The sequence below is a fragment of the Eublepharis macularius genome, chromosome 17 (genome assembly GCF_028583425.1).
Source record: "Eublepharis macularius isolate TG4126 chromosome 17, MPM_Emac_v1.0, whole genome shotgun sequence".
NCBI classification, from domain to species: Eukaryota; Metazoa; Chordata; class Lepidosauria; order Squamata; family Eublepharidae; genus Eublepharis; species Eublepharis macularius.
In genome coordinates this window covers 20,255,616-20,272,777 of record NC_072806.1, presented here as the reverse complement: position 1 = coordinate 20,272,777, position 17,162 = coordinate 20,255,616, and the positions used below count along the sequence as shown (strand labels likewise).

Below are 17,162 nucleotides of genomic sequence, written 5' to 3'. Positions count from 1 at the left end.
TCGGGTAGGGGGGAGGGAATGGCTGGGCAATACAAATAAGAAATGGGCCTTGTGTTTCTGTAATGGCTTCTGAGCTGATCGTGCACTTGCCTACCCTTCTCTCCAGCTTTAGTTTTGTACCATAAAAGATGTTGGACTGTGTGGATACGCAACCTGACTGGAGAAAACACATGAAATGATTGATGGAACAGCAGCTGCACCTCTCTTAACGGATCCTGAGTGTGACAACTGAAGCTGAGCCTCCATGCTCAGAAGCAATCTATCTTTGAGGAGAGGGAATAGGGAAGAGCCTACTACATGACAAGCAGCAGCTGAGTAACACTTAGCAATGTTTTGTTTGTCCGTTGTATGTAGTATTCAGAAGCATATTCCTTATAAATATGGAGATTCTGTTTAGCCATCACAGGTAATAGCTGTTAATAATAGACTTTGTCTTCATAAGACAGAGGAGCTCCTCCCAAAGGCCCACCGTTGGCTCAGAAAGAGGGGGGGAAATATCGCTGTCTCTATGGCTCCCTTTTAAAAGCATCTGATCTAGTGACCACCATCACATCTCATGGCAGTGAATTCCTTATTTTAATTACGTGTTTCATAGGAACATTAAAAAATACAAATCGAGTCACAACTAAGGCTCAAACTTGGGTACATAATGTGTGGACTAATTGCTTAATCACAGAGCAAGATTCAGGTCCAGTAGCACCGTAAGAACCAACTAGATTTCCAGGGAATGAGTTTTCAAAAGTCAAAGCTCTCTTCGTCAGATACATGTGGGGGAAAAGGTTAGGAATCTCTCCAGGATCTCTCATGGGGGGGGGCGAATTTGACAGTTGTTTCTGCACAACCACTAAATATCCAGGATGCCCTGGCTGCAGCTACTGCTTGTTAGAGTTGCCCTCAGATTTTATGTCTGGTCTGCCTACTAAGCCACGCAAATTTGACAAGTAAAGCTTTTCCCCATCATGGAATCTCCATGCTGGGAAAAGCTTCCCTTAGAGAATTTCTGCCTAGTTTTTAAAGTTATTTTTAAAGGCGGGGTAAGAGAGGGAAGAACAAAAGTACTCTGTCTGCAAACAAAACGAAGAAGTTGGTTGTCCCCCATCACTAGAAAAGATCCAGGCCCCACTAACATCAGCTGCACCCCGTTGCCAAGGAGACTAGCAAAACCGTTGGCCTACGCAGCTCTCCGCTTCGTGCCCCTCACGAGCCACACCCACTCTTTAGAGCGCGCGAGCTATCCGGTTGACATAGAGACAGCGGTATTTTTCCCCTCCCTCTTTCTGAGCCAACGGTGGGCCTTTGGGAGGAGCGTTCCTCAGGCAGGCCCCGCCCACCGTCTCGCTCAATCTCACCCCGCGCCTGCCGCGTTTGGTTCCCATAGAGACAGAGGAGTTCTTTTGGAGCCAAGATGGCGACCCGCCGAAAGCAAGAGCTTACTGCTTCTGCCCCCCTCCCTTTCGCTTCAGCTCCCGAAAGTACCCGGATGGAGGGTCGGCGGGGGAGTCGCGCGCGTGCGCGCGAGAGGCAGGACGGTTGTCGCCGCGGGTGGGGGAAGGGCGTCACTGACTGCGCCTGAGGCAGCCTGGCCGTGAGGGACGAACGACGGAGAGGAGGAGGAGCGCTGCCGTTCTTCCTGAGGCGGAGGCTCGGGGTGGAAAAGAACTAGAGCAGGTAAGGGCGAAGGCGAGCCTGAAGACAGGCCGCATCAGCGAGCTGGGCCGCGCCCTCAATGTCGGCCGTTGCGTTGTGTGGCTCTTCTTGAAGCCCCTCCTCTCCTGAGGGGGAAAGCCCTTGCCTTATTAGCATAGGGCCGAAGCGGGCTTCGGTTCTTCCCCTTTTGGGGTGTGGCCCGTGCTTCATTAGCATACAGTGGAGTGTGTATCCTTCCCATTCGGGGGTGAGGCATGGAGTGAAGCTCCACCCCTTTAGGGCGTGGCTAGTGCCACAGTACCAGAGGTGGACAGATAAGCTCCTCCCCATGCAGCTCCTGCCCCTTTGAGTTTGGGGCTTCTGCCCGTTGCTCAGTGGGGAGAAGGAGTGAGGGGAGGAGCTTTGCCCCAATTGCTGGGGAGGAGAGCTGCCCCCATTCCCACTTCCCATGCAAAAAGGTATTGCTGTATCTTCCTATGGGGAGATCAAGATCTTTCCCTTAATTTTCAGACTGGGTCCTCCTGTGCCCTGTTGTCAGTAGTGCTAGGAAAGTAGGAAGGCAGTAGGAAAAGAGGACTATCCAAAATGAGATGGTTTGCCTAAGTAAAGGGATAGGGACAATAGGCTTTACCACTATGTACTGTCTGCTGCTGTGAGTATGATCCTGATGGATAGTTTCTATGTGGTTTAATGTGTCGGCCTCAGAATTGCTTTTCATCTGTTTTAGCATTTCTTTGACACTGTATTGGATTTGTGCTAGTTTTAATGTTTGCAAATTTGTATTTGTATTCGGATGTTTATTGAAATGTCTTTGACATTGACGATACTGACCCACGCTGTGTAATCTGCCTTGAGTCTCTCACTGACTATAAAAAACATAAATAAATAGACTAAATAAAGGAACCCACAGCCTCCTGTTTGCAAGATCTGAGCAAGGCTGTTAATTATAGGATGTTGTGGAGGCGTTTCATTCATAGGGTTACCATAAGTCGGAAGTGGCTTGATGGTCCATAGCACGCACATATGCCCCATTGGTTGGGTGGGGGAGGCAAAATCAGGCTGTGGCCCCTCTCTTTCCCTTAAATCTAATTAGCTCAGTGCTGGGTAGAGGGTGACTGATCCTCTTTGGCAACAGAGAGGGGGTGCTGCCTCTTGGAATGAGGATATAAAGTTGAGGCCTGTTATTTTTCTCTGAGGGAGGCCCAAGTTTTTCTCACTGGTCCAGAATAATAGGAACAGGCTATGGATCATTATTTCTCTCTGCCCAACTGACCTAGGTTTGAGGGGAGAGATATTTTGCCCATTCGATGGCAGCCTGTGACCCATTGCATGTGTGTGATGAGAAACAGGGTGGCCTTTGTCTTACAGGTGGGAACAAATATCTTTCCTTGGAGCTAGCCAAACTCTTGCTCCAGCTTCTTCTGAATGGAGCATGTGCCCTGCAGAAAGGAGCCAGGTGAGAAGTTGCAAATCCTTTGGCAAAGTGACAGGATCACTACATAGGCTTTTATTGATCTGTTGCAAGTTTTGTGGCTCACTTGCAACTTAGGTATACATCTGATGTCCAGCTTACTTGTGGGGTACAACAGGGATGCTGGCCAGTTGCTATAGCGGCTCACGCTTGATGTGATTTCCAGCCTGTGTCTTTGCCGATGTAGCTGTTCCTTGCCTCAGGCTTCTTTCTGTTCATCATTTGTGTGGAGACACACCTGCGCCCAGGCTCCTCTGGGTAAGGGTGGTGGTGTTGTGATCCTTGCTCAGCTCTCCGTGGACAGAGCAGCAGAATTATGTCCCTTATGGCTGGAGGAAGAGGTGGCCCCAATGGCAGTTGCCTAGCACCAGAACACCCCCTGGATGTATTTTGAGTCTGCTGTCAGCAAGTTGTTTGTGCTGATTTATTTAGAATCTCAGGACGAATGATGGATTGTTTCTGCCATATGCTGATCCATCTTTTAAGCAAATCGTTGATTTATGGCTCAACTTGTCTCACAGATTGTGGGTGGGTAGCTGCAGAAAGAAGTCCCTGTTTTCTCTTTTGAGATTCTTGGGCTGTAGCTTCATGAGTCGTGGCATGGGTATCTCAAGTTAAGCAAAAAGGAGATGCCTCTTGGGGCTTTCCAAATTGGATTGTAGCAGGTGTTAGAGCTGATGAAGACAGCCCCACTGGCTAGTGGGCAGGCAGGCAGGGCTACTATGAGCTGAAGTGGGGAAATACAGAGGCGGTGCTCATCTGGAAGCATCTAGAAATGAATCGACAAAATAAATTGAGCCTCTGCAGAACACTGGGGCTGGAAAAATATTTTAAATTCGTGCGCTACTACTGTTGCATTTTTAAGCATCTCCAGGAGCCAGGGAGATTTTGCATGCTGCTGGAATCTTTATTTTAGAAGACCAGAGAGCGTCAGAAGAAGCGTCAATGTTTTTGCCTAACACTGTCCAGCAGCTTAGAAAAGTAGTGAGGGATGTTTTTGGGACAGTTCTCTTTCCCAAGCAATTGGAAAGAAGACTGTCTGTTTGTTCTGCCTAATCACTGCAAATTAGAAGGATCCCTCCAGTGAAGCACTTCTAGTGTTTTGGGGTGCGTGTGTATCACTGTCCTTATAGAATTAAGGAAATCTAGAAGGATGGGGCTTATTTAGTTAAGCAGTGAGTTAGAATAACTATGAGGCAAAGTGCTGGCTAAAGACTCCAAAGGAAGTAATCTCTTTGGAAGCTATTTGTAAATTGGGAGAAGTTGTGTCATTGTAATGAGATCAGTTAGATGAGGCAAAGTGATCTAATGCTCACTTTGTTTTGTTATGGCAAGACAAACAAATGTGCTGAACTCAGACAAGACCTAGGATGAACAGTTTGGGGTCCAAATGTAAGGAACAAGATAGAAATGTGCCCAAAATGTGCAGTGAGGCTTATTCTGATTGGTCAGAAGCAGACATGAGGGTAGATGGGAAATAATGGTCATCAAGAGAATTTATGAATGTGAATATGGTGCAGCAGTTTACAAAATTATATTATTTGTCCTATTAGGTTAGATGGATTACGTTAGGGACAGTTCTCAAAGCTGTGTGGATAAAATATTTTGTGTGCATTGTTATACAATAGCTGGAGCTTCTGTTGCTTATAGGCAACTCTGAGTCTGTCTTTGTGTTCTGCATTTGCATGACACTTAGTGGCAGCATGGTGATTTGCTTTATTTACTTTACTGGTAGTCCATCTTTCTCTCTGAGACTTCAGGAAGACTACAGAATTGGAAACCAGCACAATAAAAACATGACAATGCATATAATAAATAGTACAATAAAAAACCTGCCTAAGATTTCCCTATCAAATCTGTTCTGAACTATACAGAGCCAGATTGGCTGGTTTCTGTATTTTCCATCCAGAGCACTGGGGGCTGGAAGTTAATGTTTTGCAACAGAAGCTGACTCCCTTATGAGAGCTGCTTTCACTTTTATGGGGCCCTCATGTTTGCAGGTAGTCTTAAACCCCATAGAGGTCTCAATATCAAAGTGGGGCAATCTCTTGTTTACTCCCTGAAAACATCTCCCCCTGCCACCTTTCCTTGCAAACATTTTTTGTGTCCTTGATTAAAACTTGATGTGCTTGCTGGGAACCAGATCAAAGAGGTTTGGGGGCTTTGTGCTGCCACTTGGCCACCCGCATTTGAGAGGGAGGGGCCCTGGCTCAGTGGGGGAGCATCTGCTTGGCATGATGCAGAGGGTCCCAAGTCCAGTCCGTGGTATGTGATTTGGTACTCGGGAGAGCTGCTGCCAATCTGAATAGACAATACTGACCTTGATGGACCAACTGTCTGACTTCGTATAAGGCAGCTTAATGTTTTCGTATATGTATGTGAGTGAAATGGAGGTGGTTGGAGGGAATCCTACTAAAACCAGACTTATTTTCATTTTAAATATTTAGGAAGACACCTTATTGTGTAGCTGGCTCTTGGCAAGGCTGATGCTATGCTCTGCGTGCTGAAATGTCTCAGGGTGACCAAGAAATGAAATGATTGGAAATATCGGCTCGAGCAACTTCTGCATGCACATCTATACCCAGGTTAAACAAATCTTATACTTCGATCTCCTTCTCCTCCTTTTCTGATTGTAGCAACTGTCTAGCAATAGTGGCTGTTTAAATCTGATTTTGAATGCATGATGCCTGTGTAGCTAGTAGTTTTGTCCCACAAGAACAGTTCCCATTAGTCTTAAACAAACTATTTAAATAGTGTTGATAATGCTTGCTGAGGTCTGTGAATAGCTACAGAGTGGCAAAAAGGTACTTCGATTTGTCTGTTTTGAAACAAGTTAGACTGCAATGTGGCATTAGGAACGCCTAAGCAGGGCAGTGGCCAAGGTCCAACTGACCAGTCAGTGATCAGCTTTTATGACAGCCTGGGGAATTGTCAAATGGCTGTTCAGCAGCAGGTGTGTCTCTCCCCACTCCTAGCAGGCGGTATTTTAGCTAGCAAATGACAGCCTTGCAGCTGAAAGCAGGTTGAGCCAGTCAGGCAGCCAACGAAAACTGGCTGTGTGAGGGACTCGCTGGCTGTGAAATCTGACAGGGAGATTTCTTAGTGCTGCCGTGCAAAATAGGATCCCTTCCAGCTTGCGTTCCTCAGTAATGACAGATATAATAACAGTCCTGCTCGTGACTCACTTCCTGAGAATAGCAATGATACATAAACAATTGATGCGAGCGAGCCAAGCACCTCTGTCAACCTGCTGCCCCACAATGGCCTGCTTTCAGTAAGGGAAGGTACCCAGATGACCATGGGCTGTCTCTCTACCTCAGCAGTGCCACGGCTGCTTGCCCAGCAGACCCGGTTACAAGAGTCAGAGGGATGGTTGTAGTCACAGGGCAGAACAAAGCAAGCGGACGCCCGGGCGATGCCATGTCGACCTCGGATGCAGAAGATGATTTCCAAGAGCCGGCCACCCCGACGGCTACCCAGGCAGAGCATTCCCTGTCCCTTCTTCCGCAGCAGGTCAGTGATTCTTTTTTAGAACCCATCGAGCCTTTCCTATTGCTGCCTTGTGGATCAACTGAAAAATGCCCTGGAAATTATTTCACCTGATCGCTTGCGAGGGGCTGCCCCGTGTCTACAAAGCTCCTTGTTACCAGATTCTTTTTCATGCAATACAAGACATCTATTCTGCTTGACTTGTGGGGACCAGGAAGAATGCATACATTAATTTTTTCCCTTACATTTTGGCGCCTTGATGTTTATTTTTTATGTTACCTGTTGCAATCTGAAGGATGGGGTGGGTTAGAAGTCCAAATAATCAGTACCTAAAATAAGGTATCTAACTTTTATCTCATGTTATGCTTCATATTTTTGAGGCTTCTGGTAATAAAGGTTTTTCAAGCATCAGGCGCACGCTGTAGCTAGTTGTATACTTGAACTATCTAATACGAAGTGACAGGCTCCCATTCAGATGATGAGAGCAGTAAAAATGAGCGACGCATAGGCAAGGTATGGGTCTATACCTACTCAGGGGACTTCGCAGTTATATTAACCAAAAGAAAAAACTAAAGAGACCCTTAACTGAGCATGCGTCAGAATGGGGGAATGTTGAAAGCAGTTGAATATCACCCAAAGGAAAAAGAAAGAAAGAGGAGAAATATATTTACTCAAGCTCCTGTGAGCTTAGATAATTTTAGAGAGGGAAAATTTGAGAGGAGTGGTGGGACTTCCGAATTTCGCCCTGCTCCTGTAATTCTTCACGGGGTCCCAACTTGTTTATTTGAATATTTAGAACATGGGGTGGAGTGACAAAGCATTCTAGACTTGTATACATTATGTTCAAGTGAGCCTGTTTCCTTTCACTTCCAATGTATTGTGGCCTTCCAGGTAGCAGAGACAGGAAGCTAATTGAGGCCCAGGTGGGCTGTGTTTAGTTTGGACACAGGCTGTACAGGCCTGGTGTCTTTTGTTGACTAAACATTCCTAAAGTCTGTAGCTCTGACAGCTCTTGGAGACAGAGAAGCTGAGCAGCTGACCACCTGCAATTGATCTCTTGACCGCTCTAACTCTACCTGCGTATCTTTCCCTGTCTCCTCCTCCTCTCTGTCTTGGCCCCTTGCCTGTTTCACAAGGTCATCTACTGCTGAGTCAGTTTTGAAGAGTGATAAGTGGTTATTCTTTCCAGTTCCCTGAAGTGGTTCCCCTGAATGTTGGAGGCATGCATTTCACAACCAGGCTGTCAACACTGAGACGCTATGAAGACACCATGCTGTCAGCCATGTTTAGCGGCAGGCATTATATCCCAACAGATGCTGAAGGCAGATATTTTATCGACCGAGATGGAACATACTTTGGGTATGTCTCTGCTGTGTTTATATATGAAGCATACATGAACAAGATATTATTTTGCATGTTGGAGGTAGAGTGAGTTCTTTGCCCCTGTGCCCTTCCACTGAGGATCTAGGAGACCCAAGTTTGAATCCTAACTCTATCAGGGAAGCTTGCTGGGTGACCTTGAGTTTTTTGCAAACACTCAGCCTAACATACATCACAGGTGGTTGTGAGGATAAAATGGACAATGTTTTAAGTTGTAATGCTGTGGTTTGGGGCCCCTCTTTGAGGAGAAAAGAGGGGATATAAAGTAAATAAATTCTTTGGGGACAATAGGCACACACACTGTCATAGAATCCCAGCCAGTAGCAGCTGGACAACTGTAGTCAAGACTGCCAGGACATCTTTGTGAAAGTGTTTGGGAAAGCAAGCTTTTATTTGACCTTTTTGAGCTTTCTGATGCTGCCAACCAGCTTTGCTGTGCATGTTTTCAACTGAGGTGCTTGTCCAAAATGTCAGGATACAATGTAGTGAATCAAATCAAATTTTGTTGATATGTTCATGTAGCATTGGAGGAGTCAAGCCTCCCACAAGGCAGCATGAGCAACTACCAGAGGCAGTGGATTTTGAGTGCCAGTGAGGGCAACAGGGTGGGAGACAAATCTGATGTGCGGGGCACAATCCACTTTATTAGAGCACCATAGTTCTCACTAATTTCAGTGGAGCTTGCACATGGGAATGTTTTAGTGGATTGTGCCCCATATTAGTAGGTGAAGCGGGGTGCCATTTGATTTTTTTTCACTTTGCGCTTTGACTTTGATCACAAGAAAGAATCAGGAGGCAAGTAGCAGGTGCTCTTTGTTTATGCAGCATGTGGCCACTAATAGGATTGATTACTCAAAATGACTCGGCTGCCTTTGGCCTTGGAAACAGGATCTTCAAGGGTGCCTCATCAGCTTTAAGCACTCACCTTCCTGTTGGAATAAATGTGTACCGCCATCGTCTTGCCAAGTCAGCTATCTGACTAGACCTTGGCTTGTCTGTTCTTTTTAGCTCTCATTTTAAAGCAGAAAGGGATAGAAGCTCTGAAGCAAACATTAAAACAATCCTGTTCTCTTGAGAGACTTCCCATTAGGGCTGGCCCAAGATGCTTTGCTCCCATAGGTGGCTGCAGCAGATTCTATGAGTACCTCCCAGTATCCTTTGCAGATTGCACTTGTCTGATACATTTGCACCTCTGAACATAGCAAGATCCCGATCCAGTGGCACCTTAAAGACCAACTAGATTTCCAAGTTTTGAGAGTCAAAGCTCTCATATGAAGGGAGCTTCAACTCTTGAAAGCTCATACCTTGGAAATCTAGTTGGTCTTCTTCAGCTGTAGACAAATACAGTTACTCATCTGAAATTATCTGAACATAACATGGCTGAAGAAGCTGCGTGGGTTGCCTGAGCAATTGAGCCAGCTCTTTTCCACTTCACTGGGGGATGTTTCATCAGAGGTTACATTTGAACCTTTGACATGTTTTCACCTGATTAAAGAAATTGCACTTTGACTGATTGTGTGTGTTTCAGTTAATTGATGAAACTTGCACATCAGTAAAAACAGTGCTTCCCAAACAAAAATTGAAGATTCTACATGGGTCACTATGTTAGTTTGCAGCAAAAAGTGAAGCTGAAGAAGTGAGCTGTGACTCATGGAAACTTACGCAGGAATAAAGTTAGTCTTCCAGGTGCCACTGGATGCTTGTTTTATTCCAGAAAAAAAAAGTGTACCTCCTTTGTTTTGTTTAGATGATGCACAGCTGTGTCATAGCAGGCACAATCTTGCAAGGTGAAGTGGAAGAGTGGAGAACCAAGCATGCCACCTTGAGCCCTTCAGAGGAAGGGCAGGATGAAAATGTAACAGGGGCATTCCATCCTGGGTGAGAGAGCAGGGGAAAAGCTTCTTCTAAGGTGTTTTTTCCGAACTGCAGCTTTTATAAAAGCATTTAAAATATGTGTATTTCTGATATTTATAAAAAAAAATTACTTCCTCATTAATTGGGGACACCTTTTTTGTTGAACAAAATTGATATGTTTAAATGGTTTACTTAACATTACAGATTTATTAACACTACAGTCCCAAGCAAATTGTCTGAAACTGTTGAAGTTGGTGGGCTTCTAAGGGTGTAACTCTGTTCAGGATTGCTCTGAAGATGTGTGGAAGACTGATATCCTGCCAGCCCCTAAGGCGGCTTACAGAATACATAAGCTATAAAAATCAAAAGTTGTTTGTTTATATAACTTTTTTGCCCCTTTCCACCCAATTTAGGGCTCCCAAAGCAGCGAACAGAATCATTAAAACAACCTTTTAAAAACATATATTATGAAAACAGCGATTAAACACACAAACAATTACACAGATAAATAGGAAGGAGGGATCATAATTAAGTAGTTATGATCACAACAAAGGTTATTTGACACCACGGACATTGGCTAGCATCTCTTTATCTGTTTTATTTACTTCATTTATGACTTGCCTTTCTCATTCGAGGCTCAGTGTGGATTACAAAACAGAAAAAAGTTCAATCAGACAGCACAAGACATTCTGTTATAATGCTATAGGACTAGGATTGCAGAAATGAGGGAACAGTGCAAACAGAAAACTGTTCTAAGGCACGACCTATTGAAACATGTCCAACAATAGGCAACTCCCTCTCCTAGCACAAATCCAATCAGAAACCTAAACAGAAGGAAAAACATTTACCTGGTGTCTAAAGCCACAAAGGCCAGGTAGAAAGGTGTGAAGAGGGAGTCCCATAGATGAAGTGCTGCTGCAGGAGGCTATTCCTGGTGACTGGCTCTGAGGGCAGAGGGACACACAAACAGTGGATTCTGCAAAAGAGCATTTCTGTTGGGCTGGCTAACTTAAGAGAAAGATCTAATGTGCCTTTTTACACATTGAAGTACCTTGCATGATGTGCCATGAAAGAAGAAAGAATGTAGCAATGATGTAACTGCCTACCACCTCCCCTTTTTTTGTTTTTAGAGACGTGCTTAACTTTCTGCGGTCTGGTGACTTGCCTCCACGAGAAAGAGTGAGGTCAGTTTACAAGGAAGCTCAGTATTATTCTCTAGGACCATTGCTAGACAGCCTAGAAGAGCTCCAGCCCCTTAAAGGAGAGAAAGTCCGGCAGGCTTTCTTGGGCTTAATGCCCTATTACAAAGGTAAATCAAGAGCAGCGTGGCGTGGTTGTCTCACGGCAGGTCACATGTGGTACATGATTGGATTTTAAAATTGGGAGTGGACTTCAAGATGGAAAGAATTTTTCTAAAAAAAAATTTATTCAAATTCTCCCCAGAAGAATGGATTGTAATGGAAAGCGTATTCAGTCACTGTGCACCGTACTTTAGTGTAGCATATTTTCTTGCAGATTGAGAACAGATGACGCTGCCTTATATTGAGTCAGACTTTTGGTCCAGGTAGTCTTGTTTGCTTTGACTGGCAGCTGTTCTTTAGGGCTTGAGTAGAGAAAGGTGTTCCTCAGCACCTGAGATTCTTTAACTTGAGATGCTGTCAGGGATTGAAGCTGGATCCTTCTATTGCTGAGCTGTTGTCCCTCCACTAAGCGAGTCATCAAATGATTAATTGCCTCAAAAGGCACAAAATGACATGCTTCACATAACAGTAAGAGGAAAAATTGAAGCCCTCTGGTAGCTAAACATGTTTTTAAAAATATCCATGCCACTTCTATGCTTGTGTGTTACCCTGCAGCTTGGAGGCCAGTGTGAAAAATTTCACACGCTCTCCCCCCGTAACCTGGGACACAGGTAGTGGGGAAGCTCACTTTCATAAGCCCCATTAAAACAAATTGGCGCTCCAGAAGAGCTACTACTATTAGCAGAATTCAGACACTGTGACCCGATGATAGAACCTTTTGCTTTGTGTGTAGAAGATCCCAGGCTCAGTTCCTGGAGTCTTTAGTCTTGGCAAAGGCTTTGCCATATCACGATCTTTTAAGAAGTTGAAGATGTTGAAGTGCTGTATTGTAAGATTTGTGATTTTATTGTTATGCTTGTGTTTTTATTTTTGTTGTAACCCGCCCTGAGCCTGCTTGTGGGTTAGGGTTAGGGTTATAAATTAAATACTACTACTACTACTAATAATAATCGTAGCTGCTGCTAGTCAGAAGAGATATTGCTAAGCTGGGTGGCTCAAAGGCCTAACTTGATGTTAAACAACTTCATATGATTAAATTGGCTGCTATACCTTGGGGGTGGGCTCAGTACTAAAGCATGTGTTTTACGTGCAGGGAGGTCCCAGGGTTCAGTCCCTGACTAACCAGGTGCTGGGAAAGACCTTGGAGAGCCACTGCCAGTCAGAGTAGACAAACTAAATGTGCTGACAGTCTGACGGTATGAGGCAGATTTATTAGGGAAAGGTCTGTAGCTCAGGTGCATTGAGAAGATTCCAGTTGAATCCCCAGCATCTCCAGATAATGGACTGCAAGCAGGTCCTGGAAAAAAACCTTTCTCTTCTGAGAGATTGGAGAGCTGTTGCCATTCAGAGGGGATAGCATTGAGCAGGATGGGCCAAAAGTATAATTTGGCATAAGGCAGCTTCTTACATTCTATTGTGAATAATTTGTTCAGTCTTGCCAAAGGCATTCTGCATTTTTCAAATCTTGCTTCACTTTGTTCTGCAGAGCACTTGGAACGGATCGTTGAGATTGCAAAACTGAGAGCCATTCAGAGAAAGGCCCGGTTTGCCAAGCTGAAGATCTGCGTCTTCAAGGAAGAAATGCCCATCACGCCCTACGAATGCCCACTGTTCAACTCTCTGCGCTTCGAGAGGAGCGAGGGTGAGGCCAAACTCTTTGAACACCACTGCGAAGTTGATGTGTCTTTTGGACCTTGGGAAGCTGTAGCGGATGTCTACGATCTCCTCCATTGCATTGTGACGGACCTCTCTAGCCGGGGCATCACCGTTGACCACCAGTGCATTGGGGTGTGTGATAAACATCTTATCAACCATTACTACTGCAAACGTCCCATCTACGAATTTAAGATTACGTGGTGGTAGGCTGTTTGCCAGAAAGCAAGAGAGCCTGTTTAGAATCTTCCTGGTCTTACATACCCTGCAACCATGGACGGCAATGCTATTCTGTGTCAGAAATTACCTTATGAGGGAATATACCCTCCATTTCTTGCAGTGCAGCTGATGGGAACCTCAGACTCTTGGCTTTGAAAAGGAAAAAAATGCATTGGGAAGGAAGCATGCCAGTGAAGGTATTGGATACAATCACAGCTGTAGAATACCGTGATGTGGTTGTATAGAAGTTTTGAAGGACTCCTTTGCACATCTGTCCTCCCATCCCAACTTCCAACCTTTACTCATCTGTAGAGCTGGCTGATAGCAGAACCGCAGCAAGCCGTGCTTTTGCACAAGCCTTCCGAGTGTTTGTTTTCCCCCACCATAGAAATTAGTGGCTTTTACTTAGTCACGTGGTATCAGAAGTATGCAGCAAGCACTTTACCTCACTTAGCTATCACTCCTGCCAACATGACTTTGTCATCATGATTTCACCAAGCAGAGGACTGAAATGCATTCCAAAGATGTCACGATTCAGAAATAACTTTAAAAAATGAATCTGTGTTGGTTCTGAATACAAAACACTGAATTTTTAGTGTGGGGTTCTTTTTTTAATTATTTCTTTAATGAAATAATTAACCTGTATTTGTTAATTATTTTCTATGCTGAAACCTAACTTATTTCCATTTCTCTGACCAAACTGGGCAATTTTTTTGGTTTGTTTTTTGGATGCCTCATAGTGAGTGCATTGAAGCTCAGTAGATGATGTTCTTTAACGAGAGAGAGCTGTTTATTTTAAGAATTGTTTCTAAGTGAAACTTTAATGACTGGTAATGCCTGGATAAAAACTCTATAAGGGTAGGTCATTTTGCAGAGACTGATTTAAGGCCTTAGAATGGGTTCTGGGTGAAAAATCTTTATGAAAAGGGCTGCTTGATCTTACCAGGCTGCAGTAAAAGCAGCCTAGCCTCTCTCTGGTTCCCTGCAAGAGAAAAATCGTCCCCCCCTCCCCCCCCGCTTTGCTACCTGTTGATTATGTCTGCAAAAAATCCCAAAAGGCCAAGAGGGAATCCTGAATTTAGTTTGCTCTCAAGCCACATCAACCATATTAACCATCTTCATCAGGCTTCCCTCCCTTCCCATCATGCTTTTTTGGTTGCTCTTGGTAAATGTTAACATTCAGCTCCCAAGTCCTAGCTGATATGCTTCCTTTGCACATACATGTTTTGAGTGGGACACCAGCAAGGCCGCAGGCCGCATGAGGGCTACAGGTCACCAAGTAGTCTGCCGCACCCCATGATTTGACTGCCAAGAACATCATGCAAACTGCCCTGTAGTCGGTTCAGCTGCATTGGCCGGGGGTGGGGTTGGGGGTGGGGAGCCAAGTAATTGGTGCTGCAACAGCCCTGAAGTTCTGACTTGCTTACACAGTCCTGAGAGCTGACCAAAAGACCTCTTTGTATTCGTGACTGATTAAATCTCATGCGTCAGGAGTGGAGCACATTAATGACAGGGTTTTTGGATGCAGCTGCAGCTTGTAGTTACATTAAAAGAATGTAGCTTTGTTCTTGAGAGAAGACCTAATTCTTTAGTTTGTGAATTTTAGCTATTTCCTTGTTTTGGTACAAATAAGCTGTCGTTTATTTATTTATGCAGAGAAAGAAATTAGTAAAAAATATTCCAAACCTGGATTTGGAAAATGATTTCATTATGACTGTTATTTAAAGATTTGGGGTGGGGGAGGGGAAATTACCATATGATCCAGATTTCTCTATGCATTACCTTTAATGCCTTTGAAAACAACTGAGATATGTAAATAGAAGGCAGAAGTTGTATGTTGTGTTCAAATAGGTTGTTGGAACTGGTGGACCAAGCTAGTACAAAATGTTTGTTTTCCCCACGTATAATTTGTATTTTGTATTAAAATGTGTCATGTGTCAGTATTGTGCAATAAATTATCTCTATATGATCACCTAACTCAAATCTGTCTTATTACAGGGTGCTAAGAGCAGGGCTGAAAATTTTGATCTAATGCTCCAACTGCACTTGCTAGATGAAATCAAGCATGGGCAGAGGGAGGGGCTGTCATTTTCCTTGATGGGACCACTGGGAAACCTGTAGAAGCAGGGCATAATCACTACTTTTAAAGGAGAGAGGCTCTCTGAGCATGAGCAGGCTGTATTCTTCACTACAGAATAAGGCCTGTACATTCCAGTGCCTTTGGTGTTAGGGTTAGGGTGCTTCTGGGCACTTTAAATTTGATGTATTTAATTAATATTCCATGACATCTATAGGTACTGTATACAAATTACCGAAAAACTTGAGCTGTTAAGTTTCCACCATAAGCAACTAGATGCTGAAAGGAAGAGGGTTCTAAGGAATTTTTACTGAGATTTTTCAACATACCACTACAGTTCTCTCTGAAATGGAAGGGGAAGCCCGCAAGAATATATGTGAGGAATTGTACAGAACACCTTCCGTGTTCCAAATGAGAAGAATCTGCTGCATTTTTGCTAAAGCTTATTATGGTCTTTGAGCTCACCTGCAATAACAGACCTTCCTCCATGGAGCTCAGTGTGATATTCGTGATCCACCCCTCCTCCATTTTCTCTACACAAACACACTGTCAGGGAGATTCTCTCTGTCTGTCTCTCACACACAGAGCATGCACATTTATGCATGTGACTGGCCCATGGTCATAAAGGTTATGACTGAGTGGGGATTTGAACCTGAGTTCCCCAGTCTTAAGACCAACACTGTAATAACTCAATCAATTTATTTTTTATGGCCCAAGTTAGGATTCCAACCCAGTTCTCCATGGATCAACCCTAGCCATTAGGTTCAATTGCCAGTGTCCTGGGTGAGGACACCAGTAAAAACTGGAAAGAATTCAATAAACTTTCATTCCTGCTATCTACAAAACCGAAAATGCCTCTGAGTACACACACGGTGCATTTTGTTATTATGTAGCTATATCATACTTGCCTTAGGGGACAGATGGGCTTTTTGCACAAGTTGGGGCTTGGGGAAAAGCTTGAGTCTTTGCATATTGATGTGCAACTAAAAAGGGAGGCAGAACTGAGGTGCAAATCAGGCAGTCCCTGCTTGAACCTGACATTCACTAGGCAAACAAGCAAGCCATGTTCTGCAAGCCTTAGTTCTCCTGTCTGTAAAATTTGGATGATTCTGGTTTATTTTACAAGGCTATTGTAAGAACTGCAAGAAGATCATGTGGGAGAACTTTGAACGTGAAAGTGCTGTACCGTTACTTACTCACAATTTAGGATACTTCCTAAATCTAGGATTTGAAATAGCTTACATAAACACGGGGGGGGGGGGGGTAGGGGGAGACCCAGTCCAGAAGCATACAGTATGGAATGTTATAGTTTTAAAAAAATCCCAGTGATGTATTATTTATTATTGCAGAGGAGTTAGCCGTGTTAGTCTGTAGTAGCGAAATCAAAGTGTCCAGTAGCATCTTTAAGACTAACCAACTTTATTGTAGCATAAGCTTTCGAGAATCACAGTTCTCTTCGTCAGATGCAGATTTTATTTATTATTATAATTCTATTAAATCATTCACTTAATACGTATCCATACAATCCTATCATTACTGCAACCGAAGGAGCAGGCAATCCTCTCTCGCAGCTGCCCAGAAGGGGCGGGACCTGTTGCCACCCCACCCCCTTCACTTCCCGACACAGTCAATGTGATCCTAAAGGGTCACAAACTCGATACAGCTACACCGACAATTAGGTATCCAAGTGGCAAAACCCATCCAAAGAAAACAGGGCGAAGCATTACAGAGACGGGAAAGTCTAGCAGCATGTTCCTTTTAAAAAAAAATCCTGCTCCACTGAGAGGTGGAAGGTTTAAATGTCTGTTGCTTCATCCTCTTTTCTAGGGTTGCTAACTCTGGGTTGGGAAATTCCTGCAGGTTTGGGAAGGGGAGGAACCTCAGCAGGGATGGGATGCCATAGCAGACCCTACCCTCCAAAGCAGCCATTTCCTCCAGGGGAACTGATCTCTGTAGACTGGAAATCGGTGACAATTCTTTTCGATCTCCAGCCACTACCTGGCGGTTGGCAACCTAATAAACCACGCATCGCGACGCCTTTTTTGAAAGGGAACCGGAAGTGTAGAGCTGC

General features: G+C 44.3%; 1 protein-coding gene across 2 annotated transcripts; it reads left to right on the top strand.

Annotated features, from left to right (window-relative positions):
- Window positions 1–1,472: 1,472 nt before the first annotated feature.
- KCTD7 (potassium channel tetramerization domain containing 7) lies at window positions 1,473–14,976 on the top strand. 2 transcript variants are annotated; one of them, XM_055001385.1, is made up of 6 exons: window positions 1,473–1,668; window positions 5,566–5,703; window positions 6,442–6,631; window positions 7,797–7,966; window positions 10,972–11,150; window positions 12,629–14,976. In XM_055001385.1, the coding sequence occupies exons 3-6, from the start codon at window positions 6,488–6,490 to the stop codon at window positions 13,003–13,005; spliced, it is 870 nt and encodes a 289-aa protein (XP_054857360.1). In that variant the 5' UTR covers window positions 1,473–1,668; window positions 5,566–5,703; window positions 6,442–6,487; the 3' UTR covers window positions 13,006–14,976. The 2 variants fall into 2 exon arrangements, with proteins under 2 accessions (XP_054857360.1, XP_054857359.1); XM_055001384.1 differs by having other exon boundaries at window positions 6,439–6,631.
- The last annotated feature ends 2,186 nt before the right edge of the window (window positions 14,977–17,162 follow it).